Here is a 17,345-nt window from a genome sequence, read left to right as displayed (position 1 = left end):
GCTTAAATTTTTAAGTCGCAGTCTCGTCGGATAAGGTCGTCAGGACGTGGACGCACTACTTAAGAAAGAAAGAAAGAAAGAAAGAAAGAAAGAAAGAAAGAAAGAAAGAAAGAAAGAAAGAAAGAAAGAAAGTGTATGCCTCGGCACGCCTATGCAGGCTTCATAGTGTCATGCAGTTTTCTAACAGAAAAAAAAAACTAGAGAAAACTGGGAGAAATGCAAGCAAGCATGGCTGCTCGCAGTCAGCCAGGGAATAATGGTCATCACTACAACCATGGATTTTTCTAAACTTCGTCCTTGTGGCTTAAAAAAAAAAGGGGGGGGGGGGTTCTTCGTGAGACTGCGGACCGGTCATTTTTCAAGAATGTATTGCGTTAATAACGCAACGGTTCGTAATGGTTAAGCGTGTGCGCGTGGGTGTTGTTGATATTTTCTTATTTAGGATCATCCCCAATTGAACAGCGTTTGGTTCTAGACATAAGGGCTAGCGGAATCCATGTGTGATGTTGGAGCTCGTGAGGCCAGGCGGAGCTCCCGTGTTTCAAGTCATATTGAGCACGGCATGTATAGTACATAGCACTGCACGGAACTAATCGGACGGGGCGCACTCAATTGGGGAAGCGTTCGAACGGGGAACGGGCGGACTTTTTCCGGGTCACGGTCTCCACACGTGGCCGTCTGTGCACACCGGTGATGCACGTATATATATATATATATATATATATATATATATATATATATATATATATATATATATATATATATATATATATATATATATATATATATATATATATATGAATGCGGACGCGCCGAAGCACGAACGCCGCCGGCGCGAAGGAGCGTCAACGCGCGTCTCGACGCGTACAGCACGCGAACCGTTGAAAAAGACTATTAGGGCAAAAAAAAAAAAAGAAGAAAAGCTTCTCGTATCAGTAATTTACCCTTTCACAGTGCCTAAAGCGCCACTCACGCGGCAAGACGACACTCGGTAAGCCAGGAAGCACGACGAAAATAAATAAAATAAAATAAATAAACAAATAAATAAATAAAAAGAAACAGGTGGAACCGCCGTGGTATGCTTAGCACGCTGAGTTGTAGCGCCGCGAAGCTCATGGTCGAGGGTTCGATTCCCAGCCCCGGCGGGCTGCATTACAATGATGGCGAAATGCAGTAACAAACGTGTACCTAGATTTAGGTGCGCGTTAAGGGGCCCCTACCGACAACCTCTGAAAATACACAGAACGGGCGCACGTTATTCTCTGCTGGCATTTACTGTATTCACGGCACAATTCGTGACGCGAGCAGTCCGTTCTCTTGACGTCACGAGGAAGTATAAGCTCTCGATTGGTCCATATATATACGAGGAAAATATATCACTTGTGAATTGTCTCCTATACCCTGTCTTGCCATGCAGTCACACGCTCGTTCTGCCTCGTATCGCTTGACTATCACGCGCTTGACTATCGACTGATTTCTTTTCGTTTCGTGCGTCTTCGACTGCGCGAGCGGGAATAACAGCGGGCAGCCGAAACGCGCGAAATCTTGATAGGCTCAACGCGTAGCGCTGACATTGTCCACGTGTTTTACGAAGACATAAGTGGCGAGGAGGAGATATTGCCTGTAGGAAGGGTACGTGAAGGCGAGAAGGAAACGACTATCTCATCTCTGAACTCGGAGTATTTTATAGGGGCCCCATGTGGACAAAATTGACCTGGAGCCCCTCAATACGGAGTGCCTCATAATCATATGTATCGTGATTTTGGAACGTACAATGCCAGTATACGACTTCTGACATTAGGCTTTTGTATGTCGGAGGGCACATGTATTAAACATCGACAGCCGCGACGAGCCAAGATTTACGCCTGACGAGTTAATTATATATCGTTCACGGTCCATGCCCCATAAAATATTGCGGGAAAGGGCGCCGAAATCGTTGTACGCGTGAACTGAATGTGGAAACGTCGCAGATAATATCTCACCGCCGAGCCAGTTCGTGCGCGAAACTGTTCTTTATCGATGAACTAAAAGCAACAAGTTTTTTTTAGGAATTGATAAAAAATAAAGAAAAAGAAAAAAAGTTGACAGATTACATCCTGCAGCGCTCACGGAAGGTGCGTAAAATTTTTTTTTTAAAGAAATAAGAAAATAACGTGTAAATAAACAGTCGCTTCTTATACAGTGCGCTGGCGACGTATATCCGAGTAACACGCAGTTCCGTCTTGCCAACTGCGAAACTCCACCGCGTTAGACTGAAAACAAAATTTAAAAAAAATTCTGGGGTCCCCCGTGCCTAAACCACCATCTGACTATGAGCTATATAAGCACGGCGTTGTGACGGACTGCGGGTTAATTTCGGCCACCTGGGGTTCTTTAAAGTGCACTGAACCCCAAGTACACGGGTGTTTTGTGTGTTTATTTATTTGTATTTTTCTGCATTTCACCCACTCGAAACCGCCACGTTAGCATGACATTTGCAGGCTAAGCAGAGAGAGTGAATTCGTACTGTCAATCAAAGAAAGCCAGATAAATTAAAAACAGCCTCCCCAGCTACACATGACACATGATGTTCGCTCATAGGAAATATATATATATATATATATATATATATATATATATATATATATATATATATATATATATATATATATATATATATATATATATATATATATATATATATATATATTCGTTTGTCCATCCATTCTCTTTTATTGAGCTTAAAGGGACACAAAAGTGTGACAATGAACTGGTTTATATTGATAAATTGTATTCTGAGAACCCCGATGCCGTTAATTTAACCGTCACAGGTTTATTAATAGAAGAGAAAATCAAGGTCAAATTCTCACTTTTACATTTCGCGCCGAAATCTTCGCGCGTGCGTGACGTCGCGGATTTCAAGGTGTATATTTTTCGTGTTTTGGAGGCATTGGCTCAACGAAATTTCCTGAAACGTGGTATATGTTAAATCTATGGCCCCTTAAGAGTACAATGTACTTCATCTTTGCGTATTAAAAGCTACGTAGGGGTCCAATAGAAGCCGTCAAAATCTATGACGTCACGGTGCTTGGTGCGGAAACTTCAAGGTGGCGTCGCCGCCCGCATTTTGCTTTCGCGCGATCTCTCGCTTACCGAGCGTCTTCTCCTGACAAACGCAGTGATTTTGGAATTGTGAAAGAGTAATTTACCAATATGAGAAAAATCGTTTCTCTCTTTAGTGCCCCTTTCATCTCTCTCTCTCTCATTCACACACGCACGCAAACAAACAAACAAACGGGCTCTACATATACGAAAGCTGCCCTATATGAAACAAAAAAAAAAAAAAAAACGGGGTCTATAAAGGCCGCTCCGCCAGCTTATAGGCTGTGACTGTTGTGAGCAGGCGGAATTCCGCGAAGGTCTGGCGTTTTTTTTTTTTGTTTTTATTTAGAAAATCCGGAAACAGCGCGAAGGACAAGTTCAGGAAAGGCCACAAACACTGCGCTTTTGACCTCTCTCGCTCTTTGCGCTGTTTCTGGACTGGATATGGGTAACAAAAAAGGCCACACTAAACCCTTTTTCTAGACGTCGAAGACCTTCTGAAATGATTCCTCTTGGAATGAATTGTCGCATAAAATTATTAAAGCGAAAGCCCTATAGATGCCTTATCGAACGCGAAAATTGAACGTTGGCGGCGTCGGCGTCCCGCGTCGGCGGTGTCAACACGGTTGGTGCAAGAAATCATCACGTGCTGACGTCGCAATATAACTTCATCATGACACCACAGATCGCCAAAATTTGCGCCGTCATTATGACGTCATTATGACGACGCATAAGGTGACGTCGTCACGTGACATCGTGCTTGGTCGCGACGTCGTCATGACGTCACAGACCGCAAAAATTCGCGCAGTCGCCATTGCGTCATTATGACGTCACATAACTTGACGTCACATAAAGACGTCATCGCATTATATCGTCGTTTGGCCCTTGGGCAAAGGTGGGCCGATCGGAGACGCAACGGTAGCGCACAGATCCCCAAACAATGCCTCCTAAACAAGCAAATGAGTTTCTTAAAGAAAAAAAAAGGTGACGCGCTCTCTTATATTTGCCTAAGACGACTTGAAGGAGAAAGCCATCTTCTTTTTCTTAGAAGTCGATTCCATAGACCCCCCTCCCTTCCACCGCCGGAAGTTTCTGCGCCCAACATGGTTTTGTAGAGCCTCCGGCATCGGCCCACCTCTGACCAAGCAACGATGTCTCGCGATGACGTCATCATGACGTCATAACACTTGGCGCCGAGTGACGTCATGGTGTTCCGTCATGAAGTGATGATAATTTTTTGCATCATTCGTGATGGCGCCGCCAACGCCGACGGCCACTTTTCGCCTTTGATGAGGCATCTATACAGCCTTAATAACAAGAAAACAACGACTACAGCTTTTCTGACAACGGTATACACTAGGCGACAGCTGAGCGTGATTTGGAATATCCTCGGACGTATGTCACTCTCGCTTATGACGTGAAACCTTAACATTGGTTTACGCTCTCTAACCATTCGAACGACGGGCAACGAGCCAGCGTGTTTCAAAAGCGGCTCGACAAGCAACCGTGTTTGTAGATGCAAACTTTTCACTCTCTTAAAAAAGAAGAAAAAAAAAAGAAGAAAAGTAACACACACACAAACGCGACAGAGCAGCAGCAGCAGCTGCTGCTCCAATCTTCGAGCTAAGAAAGAAAGAACTGCGTTTGCGTAAGAAGGGACTGCACGTCAGATGAACTTCTCGAAACAGTGTGATGTCGCGGGAAAGCTATTAGGAAGCATTTCGGAAGCATTTCGTAGTGCGAAAAGAAAGTTCACTCGATGGTGTTTCGTCCTCACAAAGTAAATTCTATACGTCGTTTCAACAACGGAAATAACACGGAATTCTGCTGATCGTTATTATATATATATATATATATATATATATATATATATATATATATATATATATATATATATATATATATATATATATATATGGAGAGAGAGAGAGTGGTAGGAACGCTGATGTCCAATTTCTGACGAAAATAATAGGCTCCGATCCCGAAGGCACTGCACTCTATCAGATGTGTCTGATAAGGCACGTGGCTTCAATTACCGTGTTTGTTCGTACATACCCATCAGCAGCCATTAACACCGGTTAACGTCGGCTAAAATTATGGCTAATGCAAACCAGCGTTGCCTAAATCGCGGCTGGTGTTCACTAAAGACCGCTACATGACTGCGTTGCCCGCAACGTTCGCCATCTGCTGCTACAATACGTGGCGTTACTCTGAATACAGTAACACTTCGCCGTACAGCTGCGCGCCTTGCTCCGTTAATCGAGACAACAACAACAAAAAAAAAATTCCGGCAGGTACTTCCTTTTGGACGACGCGTTTAGCGGAAAAGAAGGCTGCCTCTTCCTTGTCTAAGAGAACACCCTCTTAACACCTGCGTGGGAAAGGAGGGTGCGGTAGAAGGGAGCTGCCGTATCCCATCTCTAACAATGGCAACAGCTGCGGTGATTGCTCCTCCGAGTGGCCTGCCAACCCGTCTCCTCCTTTTGTCTAACCGTTCATCCTTGCCTCGTGGGGCGTTTAGCTCTCGCCCATCTTATGCTCCTCCTCCTCCTCCTCTTTTCCTCGTAGAACACATTCGCGCAGCTGTGCTGGCAGCCTTGGCCGCGTCTGCGGGGCAAGGCTAGATAGATAGCTGTTTTGCATGCAGCCTTTGCTGCTACACGCGCTGGTTTGCAGTATGCATTAGCGAACACGACTGAAGAGTATGCACAACGCGTACAGGTCTCAGCTACGACGATGTCACGTGTTATACGCTAGCTTCATCGGAGTCGAAGGATAAATGATAAGCAGGATGGTCAGCCAGGACCAAGAGCGTAGCCAGAACTTTTTTTTTAGGGGAGGGGGGGGGGGAAGAGACGGACCAGGCACTGAACGGACACGCGAGAAAAGCCTCGCGTGTTCATGTTTGCACGCCCAGTCTTGTAGCGTGAATACGTGCCGACTACCTCAGCTCTCTGTTATTCTAAACTTTATGTATGTTCGCGCGTGTGTAATATGCAAAATTCCAAAATGTGGGGGGGAGGTGGTTTGGACACCCCGCCCCCACCTCAAACCCCCCTGGCTACGCCAGTGACCAGCAGTAGCGTAGCCAGATTTTCTTTTTCGGGGGTGGGGGGGGGGGGGGGGTATTCAACTACCCGTTTGTATGTTCGTGCGTGCGTTTGTATGTGTGCGTGTATATACACACAAGCAAAATTGAAAAAATTCGGGGGAAGGTTCGAACCTCCACTGGCTACGCCAGTGGTGGCCAAGACTGAGCCCCGTTGACTACCCTCTAGTGGGGAAAGGGGAGGAAAAGTTTGAGAGAAGAGAAAGTCTACCGTTGGATGCCGCCGATGGAGTGAAAGATACAGTCGACTGAAAAGATACAAGAACTAGATGGCTTTCGCCTTCCAATCGTCCTAGTCAAATGCATAAGGGACCACGTGACTTTTAATTATCGCTATGGTCAGCCGTTTTATGCCATTGTGCATAAACAGCGTCGTTCAAGGCAAGCACCGGCGTTCGCCTGTAAAAAAACAAACAGCTAGTGTCCGGAACGAGACAGTTGATGATAACCGAGTCGTTTTTCTCGCAAGAACCAACGTCTTGCAATCGGTCATCATGAAAGCACAAGTGCTCGTCTAATCCTCGGGAAAAAACAATGCTGCATGCATGCAAATACCCCTACTTCAAGCGCAATATGCGCATAATGCATACGTAACAAACAAGCCAGTTTGTTCTGCGGCTTCGAATATTATACGTTCAGTAATTATTGGGCATTGTGCTTGTCTCATTACATTACATCTCGCTTTCATTCGTTTATATGTTTACTGTCGTGCTTGTGCCAATAATTATTTGCGCATAATGAATAACAGTGCAACGTAGTGATTGGATGGCAGCTGCCTTCTGACCTCCATTTTGCTGGCGTTATGGAGTTAGATTAGCCTACTCGACCTCTTCACCGGCCTGAATGAATGAATGAATGAATGAATGAATGAATGAATGAATGAATGAATGAATGAATGAATGAATGAATGAATGAATGAAGTTCCTGTTTTTGAATATTTTGTATGTTTCGTCGCTTCGTGTGCACACAGAAAGCAGAGATTCAGAACAGAGGGGGGGGGGGGGGACACTCATCAGCTCTTGTGAACTGCTTTGGAAGAAAGACCCCCCCCCCCTGCAACTCAATCTCTCTTTCTCTTTGTTTTGTTCAATTATTTTGTCTACTTACCACCGTACATCCATTCATTTATTTCTTCACCCATTCATTCATTCATTCATTCATTCATTCATTCAGTCAGGTTTGCCAGGGCCGTAACTAAGAGGGGTTGAGGGGGTTCTGACACCCCCCGAATTTTTTTCATTCTTTCACTTTTCGGGTGATAGTCAAATATTTGCGTGCCTTCACAGCGACCACGAGTTGCCAAAATTGGCTGTTCTACACACAAACACCCCCCGAAAAAAATCCCTGGGTACGGCCCTGAGGTTTCCTCATTACGGTACTCGAGAGACACTGCCCTATTTGCTGCCTAGAACTTGTGCATTCATTCATTCATTCATTCATTCATTCATTCATTCATTCATTCATTCATTCATTCAGTCAGTCAGTCAGTCAGTCAGTCAGTCAGTCAGTCAGTCAGTCAGTCAGTCAGTCAGTCAGTCAGTCAGTCAGTCAGTCAGTCAGTCAGTCAGTCAGTCAGCCTCTCTACGGCACTCGAAGACGTCGCACTATTTGTTGCCGCGCACTCGTGACCACCGCGTCCGTACGTCTCGTAGCTTTCACAGCGCCGCACACAATTAGCGACGAACGCGTGCCGTCCCTATCCTCATAGTGTTGTCAGCGGTTGCATCGGCACCTCGAAGGAAGCGGCGCAGCGCCGTCCTGCGCGTAAGGGTTAGTGTGTCGCCTCGGCAGCGTTTGCCGAAACGCCGCATGGCGCGCGCTGACGCTGTAGCGAGCGTCGCAACCCATCGAGCGCCGTGCTGCGCCGTTCTTTTCTTTCGGGGTCGCTCGAGGTCGCCGTGCCACGCCGAATCCGGCCGGCGTAGCTCCGAAGACGAAGACAGCGAAGGCTACGCGCGTTTTCTTTATTTGGTCTCGTCTTCTTCCTCTTCCCCTCTCCCCCTCCCCTCCACCGGTTTTGGAGGAAGTAGCGCGGAAGGAAGCACGCAAGGAAACGAGCGAACCTAAGCGGTTTTCAGGAAGCGGCTCGAAGAAAAAACGGAGCCGAAGCAGAGCGTTTTGCCACCGCTGCTACCGTCACAGCGCAATAACTGGTTCGTTCGTCACCGCGAGCGAGCGAGCGAACGAGTGAGTGAGTGAGTGAGTGAGTGAGTGAGTGAGTGAGTGAGTGAGTGAGTGAGTGAGTGAGTGAGTGAGTGAGTGAGTGAGTGAGTGAGTGAGTGAGTGAGTGTATGATTAGAGGGCGTAGGGGCGAGGAGAGGCCCGCTTTTGGATATGACAGATCGAGCGATTTCGTGAGGGACCATGCATGCATGTGGTTCTGTGAGATCGCGAAGTGATTCCCTCCCTCCCATAAGAAGTGTATATAGTCGAAGAACTCCGCTGAGAGACGCGTGGCCTCCGCGATCGGCTCCGGCAGTGCGCCGGCAAAAAAGGGGAGGGGAGGCTTTTTGTCCCTCTCCTCTCCAACCCACCCCCTTGCGCTCGCCCATGATAGTGACAACGAAATGCACTCCCCCAGAAAGACCGTGACACGCAAACATACCAACACGCTATGGCCTCTGAGATCTACGCGCTGCCCGCTCACGGATGTCATGCGCACGCACACTCATTTTCATTGCCTGCCTGCTCAAGTTCAGCGACATTTGATCGTTCTTTCTTTCTTTTCTCGCCCTTAAGAACTGGTCGTTGACTCATTCGCCGACCTTATATGTTTTATTTATATTTTTGATGTATTCGTGTCGCAATAATCCGATAGCCAGCTAAGTAGCAGAAGTCAACGTGTATAGAATGGGAAGCCGGCGAGCGCGACCTTTTCATTTTTAAGATTTCGCGCGCGTTCCTGATGATTTTCATTAACTCCAGCCTTCGAGCATCCACCTATGGCGTGTTTAGCGGACCTGCGACTGTCATCAACGTCATTAGACAACGTGCCCGAAGAACGTACAGTGAGAGTAATAAAATTCGCTATCCTTATCTGTATACGTATCGATGAAACTGCGAATTAACGGCGGCTGTAGCCCTGTAGGCCGCCATCGTTTCACAGAGTGCCGATTACAACTCGACAGCCTTGTCGGCATTGAATACATACGCGGTGAGGTTGTTTGCAGCACTTGCTTGTTCTATGCGTAGACGACGGATCACGAAGCACATCGGCTCGCGCCTTAATTGTATTAACCCATATATGCTCAAACTCAGAAAAAATGACAAAACAAATATCTTTTTTTTTCACAAAAAAAGTTCACTTCTACCCTCGAAAGAAAGCACAAGTTTTTTTATTTGCAACATTGTTTTTCAAGCCGTCCTACATATAGGACACTGGAGGGTGCTATGACATTATAGTCATCCATGGCGTCTTTTATACAAAGCACGCGTTTGCCCCGACAAAGCGGTCGACATTTCACGTGCACACCGACGGCAGTTTTAGAAAGGGTACGCAAAGCTTTGCGTTGGCGTTTGTCGCCACTGCGCATGCGTCATGCGCTAACCTCTTGGGTACCCACGTTAAGCGGCGGAAATGGCATACGTACCCAACGAACGCCATCTTTGCGTAACCTATTCTCAAACTGCCTACTATATATGGTCGCTGCAGAGGTCTCCCCACTCGGCGCCTCTTCGAATGTCAGTCGACGTTTCCAGATCGGACGAAACGTGCGTCGAAGCGGGCGTTGAATTGTGTACGAGGCGCAGGTAGTCTGAGGTACATACGGACAAAAAAAAAAAAAAAGAATTCCGCAGTTGGACGACATATAATCTGCTCAGTCTGGTCTTGTTTGTTTGGGAGCCGAGTCGGAGAAACCTCAAAAAAAAAAAAAAAAAAAAAAAAACCTCACGGGGTCTCTTATGCATTCACTAAGACGGCTCGAAGGCGAAAGCCGTGTAAACCTCCGAAAGCTCTCTGCACCTAATGTGGCTTTGCACTGTCTCGAGGATCGGAGGCACCGCACCTAGATTTGCACTGCCTTCGTGATCAGCCCCACTTCGTCCAAGCTACAATGCCGTGTGATGACGCTAACATGTGGAGTTGCGTCACAAATTTTGCGATCTGTGACGTCACGATGACGTCATATGGGGACGTCATCACGTGAGGACGACTTTTTGCATCCCTCGTGTTGTCCTCGACGCTGCCGACGCGGGACGCCGACGGTCAATTTTCGCGTTTGATGAGGCATCTGAGGCTTTCGCCTTAGTATGAATAAAAGTGAAAGACGAACCAGTCGAAGAACAATCTCTGCAGGGGATGTGCTGCAAAATCTAGCTTGAGCGTACGCACCTCGCAGTCAGAGCAACACAAAGGGCAGTAGGGCCGTGTTGTAATACGTTGTATCTGGTGGGGGCCTTGAGCTAGCGATGTCGACTCGAAGTGATGGCCTGCATCGGTTGTCATGATACACATTTTAAAAAGAGTTGCACCCTTCGGGTGCGTCTTTCACGTCACCAACTGCGCATGTGCTCTCAGTAACACATTGTCACGTGGTTGCGACGGTGACGGACGCAAAACTCAAGCCGGTAAAGATGAAGCTTTTTTTATTATTATTGGGCGAACTTGTGCCCAGGAAAAGAAAGAATCATAGTGCAAGCGACATTCGCTGTATACGTGATAGACAGGACGAGGGGCCGCAAATAACCTGTTGATGTTGGTGTGTCACAGATGGCTGGGACTGCGCCTGAAAGTATATAAGGCGACATGACAAAGCGATCCACCAAGTGACTGATGCATGTCGTTGATGCCTTCGCGTTAATGTCCTGGCGAGGTGCCCCGAAATCAATGGTGCATTGGTGCGCTTGCGCAGCGCACGCGTGTACGGGAGAAGGCGTCGGATGCGACGACCTCTCAGGCGTGAGCTGCTTTGAATAACTCAGCTGCATGGACACCGGAAAATGAAGAACTTGGCCTCGTACTCAAAACTATACCGCGTGATGACAACTCGCTATGTTTGTCTAGTGGTTATATGGTGCTCGACTGCTGACTCGAAGGTCGCGGGATCGAATCCCGGCCGCGGTGGCCATGCTAGAGGCCCGTGTGCTCAGATTTAAATGCACGTTAAGAACCCCAGGTGGTCGAAATTTCCGGAGGCCTCCGCTATACGGCGTCCCTCATAATCATGTCGTGGCATTAGGACGTAAGACCCCAACAGCTATTATAACAATGCGAAGGCATGCAAGCTTGCGCTTTCCTATCTTCAAAGCGTTTCATGGAGCGAGTTATTGCTGACATCCGCCACAGAAAACGTTCACGTTTAATCTGCCTCGTAAATTACGTCAGTGTGCAACAATACAATATACAATTAATCGATTAAGGACGGCTAATTAACTGGGTTTCGTCTATATGCCGAATGCGTATCGAAGGATGACAAGGTTGGCTCTGCAGCTTTGCAAGAAGTTCGGGCGAGTTTGCGACAATGATATTGATGTTTTTCTTCTTGACGATGGTGATGGTTTTATCATTACACCCACTACATGATACACCACTGGGGAACAGGGCGGTATACTGAAGAAATGATAACATCAATAACAGGTAATAATAATCCCTCCTTCCTTCTCTCATTTGTAAGGAAGAGCTAAAGAACAAACAGTGAATGATAATGATGACGACTACGAACACAAAATGCCCTATATACCTGTTCCCGCATCGTGTCGAAATCTCGAATGACTGAACGGGTTGACAGAATGCCGTCGCCTGGCAACCCAAAACAGCAATCTGCTTGATGCTCTAACGAAATGAGAGAGATATTAGATCAGTGTGAATAGAAATAGCGATGTTCCAGAAAACTCTTTTTTTTTTTTTTAGCCCACGTATCCTGCTATTCCGCTTGTCGATATTGCGCAAATACGCTACATCTGCCACACTTCTTGATTGAATTTCTTGCTTATCGAATAAGTTGAGCTATTAATAGCATTAGCATACTCAAGATTTTTCTTTGCTATTCTTTCTCACAACAAAAGACGGCTGCGTTACAACACGCGAAGGTGTGTTGGCGCATTGTTCTGTTCGCGCAGCTCAGGCCAAAGACCTGTCGCCCCGTAAAACCGACATTGTTTCACGACCATTGTTGTACAGTGTGAACAGTATACCGCATTGCTGCGCGAGCAACGTTCACACACCGCTAAAGTATTGTCCGCACTAAAGTAGACGCGCATTGTCGGCCGCTACCTTTCATCATAATCATTATTATCATAATCATCGGCCTGTTTAGGCCCCATCAAGCGCGAAAAGTGACCGTCAGCGTCGGCGTCAACGCGAATGATGCAAAAAACCATGATGTGATGACGTCACACTCATCATCACATGACATCTCGCTAGGCCAAAGGTGGGCCGATCCTGGAGGCACTTCCGATGCCACCGATCCCGGAGGCAGTGCTCAGAGATTACGGCTTGATGGCGTGGACAGATTGCCAAATTTTGTGACGTCGTCGTGACGTCAATATGGCGTCACAGAAGCTGACGCCACACGATGACGTCATCACGTCCTCGTGTGACGTCACGTGTAATGTTAGAAAAACGTGCGCCGATCTCGGAGGCGTTGCTGAAAAACCATGTAACGTGCAGAAGGCTGCAGTGCCTCCGATCCTGGAGGCACTGCGAAACCACGTTAGGCGCAGAAAACTTGGGGGAGGATGGATCGATATAATCGACTGAGAAAAAGAAGGAGAAGCAAAAGAAGATGGATTTCACCTTTAAATACATAAGGAACCCTGTGAGGATTTCCTTTTTCTTTTTTGGAACAGAAAGCAGTGTCTTCCAAATGTCAAGCGATATCGTGCTTTCGCTGATATGAGGAGGCACATACCAGTGCCAGCACCAAGGCTTGCGAGCGGGATAAGGAAGAAAAAATCTAAGCGAAAAAGCAACAAAAAAAAACAGCGATCAAATAAAATTCAGTGTCTGAATGCGATATCTTATATACAGCGACATTTGACCGTGCCGGCGTTTCTTTCGACTGGGATCTGAAAGTTCGCTATGACGAAACGCGACACAAATATCGCGGTGCGTGATATGCAGCCTCTCTTGCACGTGGCCAACTCAAGTATAATGTTTAATGATAATAATAATATTTGGGGTTTTACGTCCCAAAAACACGATATGATTATGAGGGACGCCGTAGTGGAGGGCTCCGGAGATTTCGACCACCTGGGGTTCGTTAACGTGCACGTAAAATAAGTACACGAGTCTCAAGCATTTCGACGGAGGCGAAATGCGGCCGCTACGGCCCGGATTCGATCCCGCGACCTTGGGGTCGGCAAGTATACATAATGCTCAACTGGAGCAAAACTGCTGCACGGACGGCCACATATTGGATGCTTGTAGTAGTCGCAGGCGACATTTTTCTTTCAAGGAGATAAATAGGACTCGGTACACTTTCAATTATAATAAGAACCGATGTATTATTTAATAATAATTGATTTATCTATATTAAATAAGATATACGACGTGTGGATCCTCAGCCAGGAACTAGCTATGTATTAATGCACTTATATAAAGAAAAATAAACTATTCAGACGTCAGGTATAAAAAAACTTTTGTGCATTAAAAAAATGATTTTGTTCCCAAGGCCTTTTTTTTTCTTAATTTCCTTGTTCTAGCTTCTTGCAAAATGTGTAACGATACGTGTGCAATGAATTTAGTAGCCGGCGCCTCTGATAGTTGTCGACATGTCCATAATATACTTCTAAATAATGAAAAAAAAAAGACAATTACACATAACATGGTGTGTTCGATGTTTGAAACACGATTTTGTACCCTGCTGTGAGAGATTTTGTAGACAGAACGTGCTGATGCATTGGTCCTGTTATTTTGTGTGTTGTATAAAGCATGTGTTTTCATAAAGAATGTCTTTCCTTTTTTTCGCTGCTGTTCAGTTGTTTTATTTTTTCTCACCTTGTGTCGAAGTGAAAACACGGATCTTCTTTTCAGTGTTTACATGTTACAGTTAATTTAGGCTCGCCTTGTTCTGATTTCAGTTAGGCGGTTTGATTAGGCGATGACATGCACCTTTCTGTATCCAACCAAACCCGCTGCCTAGCCACGTTAAAACGTCGGCCGTAGCGGCTAAACACGGATGAAAATATGTTTGACTAACTATTCAACTAGAATAGTTACTTTTTTTTTCTTACGTATCAACAAGTCAGGTTAGAATCCAGGCGTCACCAGTATAACCACTGCTTCAAATAAACCAACAAAATCAGTGGGTCCCACTCATATCGTCCCTAATGGAGCATGCAGGACACTTCCGTATTTAACTCTCTCACAAGAAATCAGTCGCCTATTAATTACGGCACATAACCCGTGGTTGCCGGTCAAATTTCTGACCTGTTTCGACACATCAGTGAAGCGCACGGACACCATTTCGACTCGCAGTTAGGGCGCCAAGCAATGTGACAGGTGCGCTTGAGCGTTCCCTTTAACATTATACAGTACTGTGCATCGCGCAATTGGCAAACACGGTCGATATGCGACGGCTGCTGCGCGTGCATACGTCAGCCTTCACTCTCAAATCGCGCCCCGTACAGCAGCTCACAATCGTCTTCTAAAAGATGTCTTCACCTAAAGCACAGGAGATAGATAAGGAAGTGACCCTGCGAGGGTACATAACGCATAAAGAGAAAGTGAAAGGGTCATCGTTTTAGAAGGTGCGTTTGCGCGCAACACATTAACGCCGTTACAAGCTATCTCCTTTCTTCTAGGAAAAAGTGCCTTCCTGAATGAAGTATCTTCCACCGCGTTCACGCACCTCGTTATGCCCAGTATTTCCTCCTTTCGTTTAATAGGTTCCTTTACTACGGCTACCTCACCGCGGGAATGCCTAGCGTTGTCGCGCTTTTCTCGAAATGAATCCCAACGACCTATCTGCCCAAGTGCCGTTTTTTTCCTTTTGTTTTATTGTTCTTGCGAGGCAATAGCCGTAATGACCCTAGATACCGCTTAGAGAACGACGCGCGCGCCCAAACGCAAGCAATACAAGTACGCGCCAGCAAAAAACAAAAAAAAAGGAACACGGAACGCGAACCGCGTTTTTTCTGACTTCTTTCTTTGTTGTTTTCGTGTGCCGGCGCACAGATAGACACAAACACGACGCGGCAACGGTCTCCCTTGATCGATTTGTAACTGAATTAGGATGATTCATATTGGTCGACAACGCGTTGTCGTCAGTTGCCGTCACCGAATTGATTTTCGTGTCCCAACCGTCGTTCGTGCCGCCAACACACAAGCCAGGTGCGTTCACGTTCGAGCGCTCGGCGCTGCAGGCGGCGGCCTGTCTGCGCGGTTAGAGTAGCAAAAGAGAAAGAAGAGAAAGCAAAAAGAAGAATAGAGATAAGAGAAATACGCACGGGCGGTAGCGCTAGCCGGTAGGCCCGCCTCTTGCTCTCTTTTTGCCGGCCTCCGTTCAGGTGTCGTCTGCTACAACGGGTCTATTTTCTGTTTCTCCCGACCGTTTCCAGGTGGCGCCACTGCCGCTCGGTCACGTGACCCGCAACTCGTGAAGTGGCAGCCGGTCTCACCCGAGATCCACCTCTGACACTGTGGACTGTGCGTGGGCTGTCCAGTGTCGCCCCTTCCAAAATGTACCACTTGCTCGGCGAAATCCGGGATTTTTACAACAAAACCTTGGAGAGCGGAGGTAAGCGAGCCCGTTTTGACCACCTTTCCCATTCATTCGCGCCCATCTCGGTGCACCGCGGCCGCCTAGGCCTAATGCCGGTTCCTGGGGGGTGGCCCTGCCTACGGAAACCAAAACACGAACCAAACAAAACAAACAACGTAAAAAGCCAATCGTAAAATTTAGCGGGCCGAGAGAACACCCCTTCCCCGTCACCCCTCCACCCCCCGCCCCCCTTTCCGTGATCTCGACGCGTGCAATCAAACGATGCGTCCTTGCTTCACGGGGGCGCCTTTTAGAGCCACGGCAGCGGCTAGGCTGCATACCCGAAACTGGGCCCGCTTTTGCTTCGATTTATGACGACTCGCGTAACAAATGATGCCAGTGTGTTCCGCTACCGACACCCGCAATATGCCCGCAATAACTTAGACGCAAGCCGGTGGAACCCGTGCCGTCCATACAAACGAACCCTACAGTTCACACACATTTCGAATCCCCATCTAAAGTGAGCTTCGCGATGTGCAAAGAGGAATAGAATCGGCGTTGCTTGGAATAAAATGCTGCCACCGCCAGGAGCGTCATCCCGCGTCGCGGTCAAAGAAGGTTGGAGAGCTCCGAGGTTCCAATCTCTCGCGGCACGCAAGGCACCCGCCCCTCCGCGGTATATGCGAGGCGTGTATGTTTATTCCCGTAAAAACGAAACAACAAAAAGTAGAGAGGGTCGGCTAGGAGTACCGCTATTTTTCGATACGGCCGCGCGGGCCTGCTTTTAAAACTGAGAACCGTGGGTTTCCGATGCTCGGCTCTTCTCTCGTGACGGGGTGCCGCGCAGAACCCGCACGACGGGCCCGCTAGCTCGCTCGCTTCGGTACACATCCAGGTTACGTAAGTTGCGGGAGGCGCCGCCGAAAGACCCGAACTCTGTTAGCCCGTGGGCCTGGTCGTCGCGTCGTCGTGGTCGAGTACAGTTGTGATGCCGTCTCAATTCGCGTTAAGTGGACGTATCCTCTTACCCGCTTAACCCTAAGTAGCTCGGTCGATCTCTTACGGAGGGCCGGATGGCTCCCCCCTCCCCCCTTGTCTCTTTTTTTCTTCATCTTCTCAACTCCCGCGTGTTCTCTCTCTCTCTCCCGAGTTTGCCAACGTGCCTGAGAGGAATCGGTGACCTCCTTTCGTACGCCCTCGAACGATGCACGGATTCCTTGTTTTTTTTTTCTTGTTTTATGTGTGTGTGCAAGTGTGTTGTGTGTGTGCTCCGCAGGTTCTGTCTCGTTCCGCCTTTTCCTCGTGGTGGACTAGCTAGCTTTTCCGATCTCCGCATCCCAGTTAGCTCGAAGTGCTGTTGTAGCAAGCCTGCATGCTACTACCTTTTGCGACATGAGCGCTGCGACCGCCGTCTGAACGTACTACCAGGTACTACCTTTTAACTTCGCTCGTTACGTTCGCGTCGTTGTCACGGTGGTTACGGTGCTCGGCTGCCGAAACCGAAGGTTCGC

The 17,345-nt window shown here is 47.4% G+C and overlaps 1 protein-coding gene across 1 annotated transcript in view; it reads left to right on the top strand.

Moving 5' to 3' along the window:
- Positions 1-17,345, top strand: part of LOC119404855 (elongation of very long chain fatty acids protein AAEL008004) — a 100,863-nt gene that overhangs the window by 60,085 nt on the left and 23,433 nt on the right. The window contains exon 3 of the mRNA XM_037671534.2: positions 15,692-15,870. Coding sequence (XP_037527462.1) covers positions 15,813-15,870 — 58 coding nt within the window. The 5' untranslated portion in view covers positions 15,692-15,812. The remainder of the gene's footprint in view (positions 1-15,691; positions 15,871-17,345) is intronic.

This window comes from Rhipicephalus sanguineus, chromosome 9 (assembly GCF_013339695.2).
Source record: "Rhipicephalus sanguineus isolate Rsan-2018 chromosome 9, BIME_Rsan_1.4, whole genome shotgun sequence".
In the NCBI taxonomy this organism is placed as follows: domain Eukaryota; kingdom Metazoa; phylum Arthropoda; class Arachnida; order Ixodida; family Ixodidae; genus Rhipicephalus; species Rhipicephalus sanguineus.
Note: the sequence above shows the minus strand (reverse complement) of the source record. Positions and strands in the feature narration are given on the sequence as shown.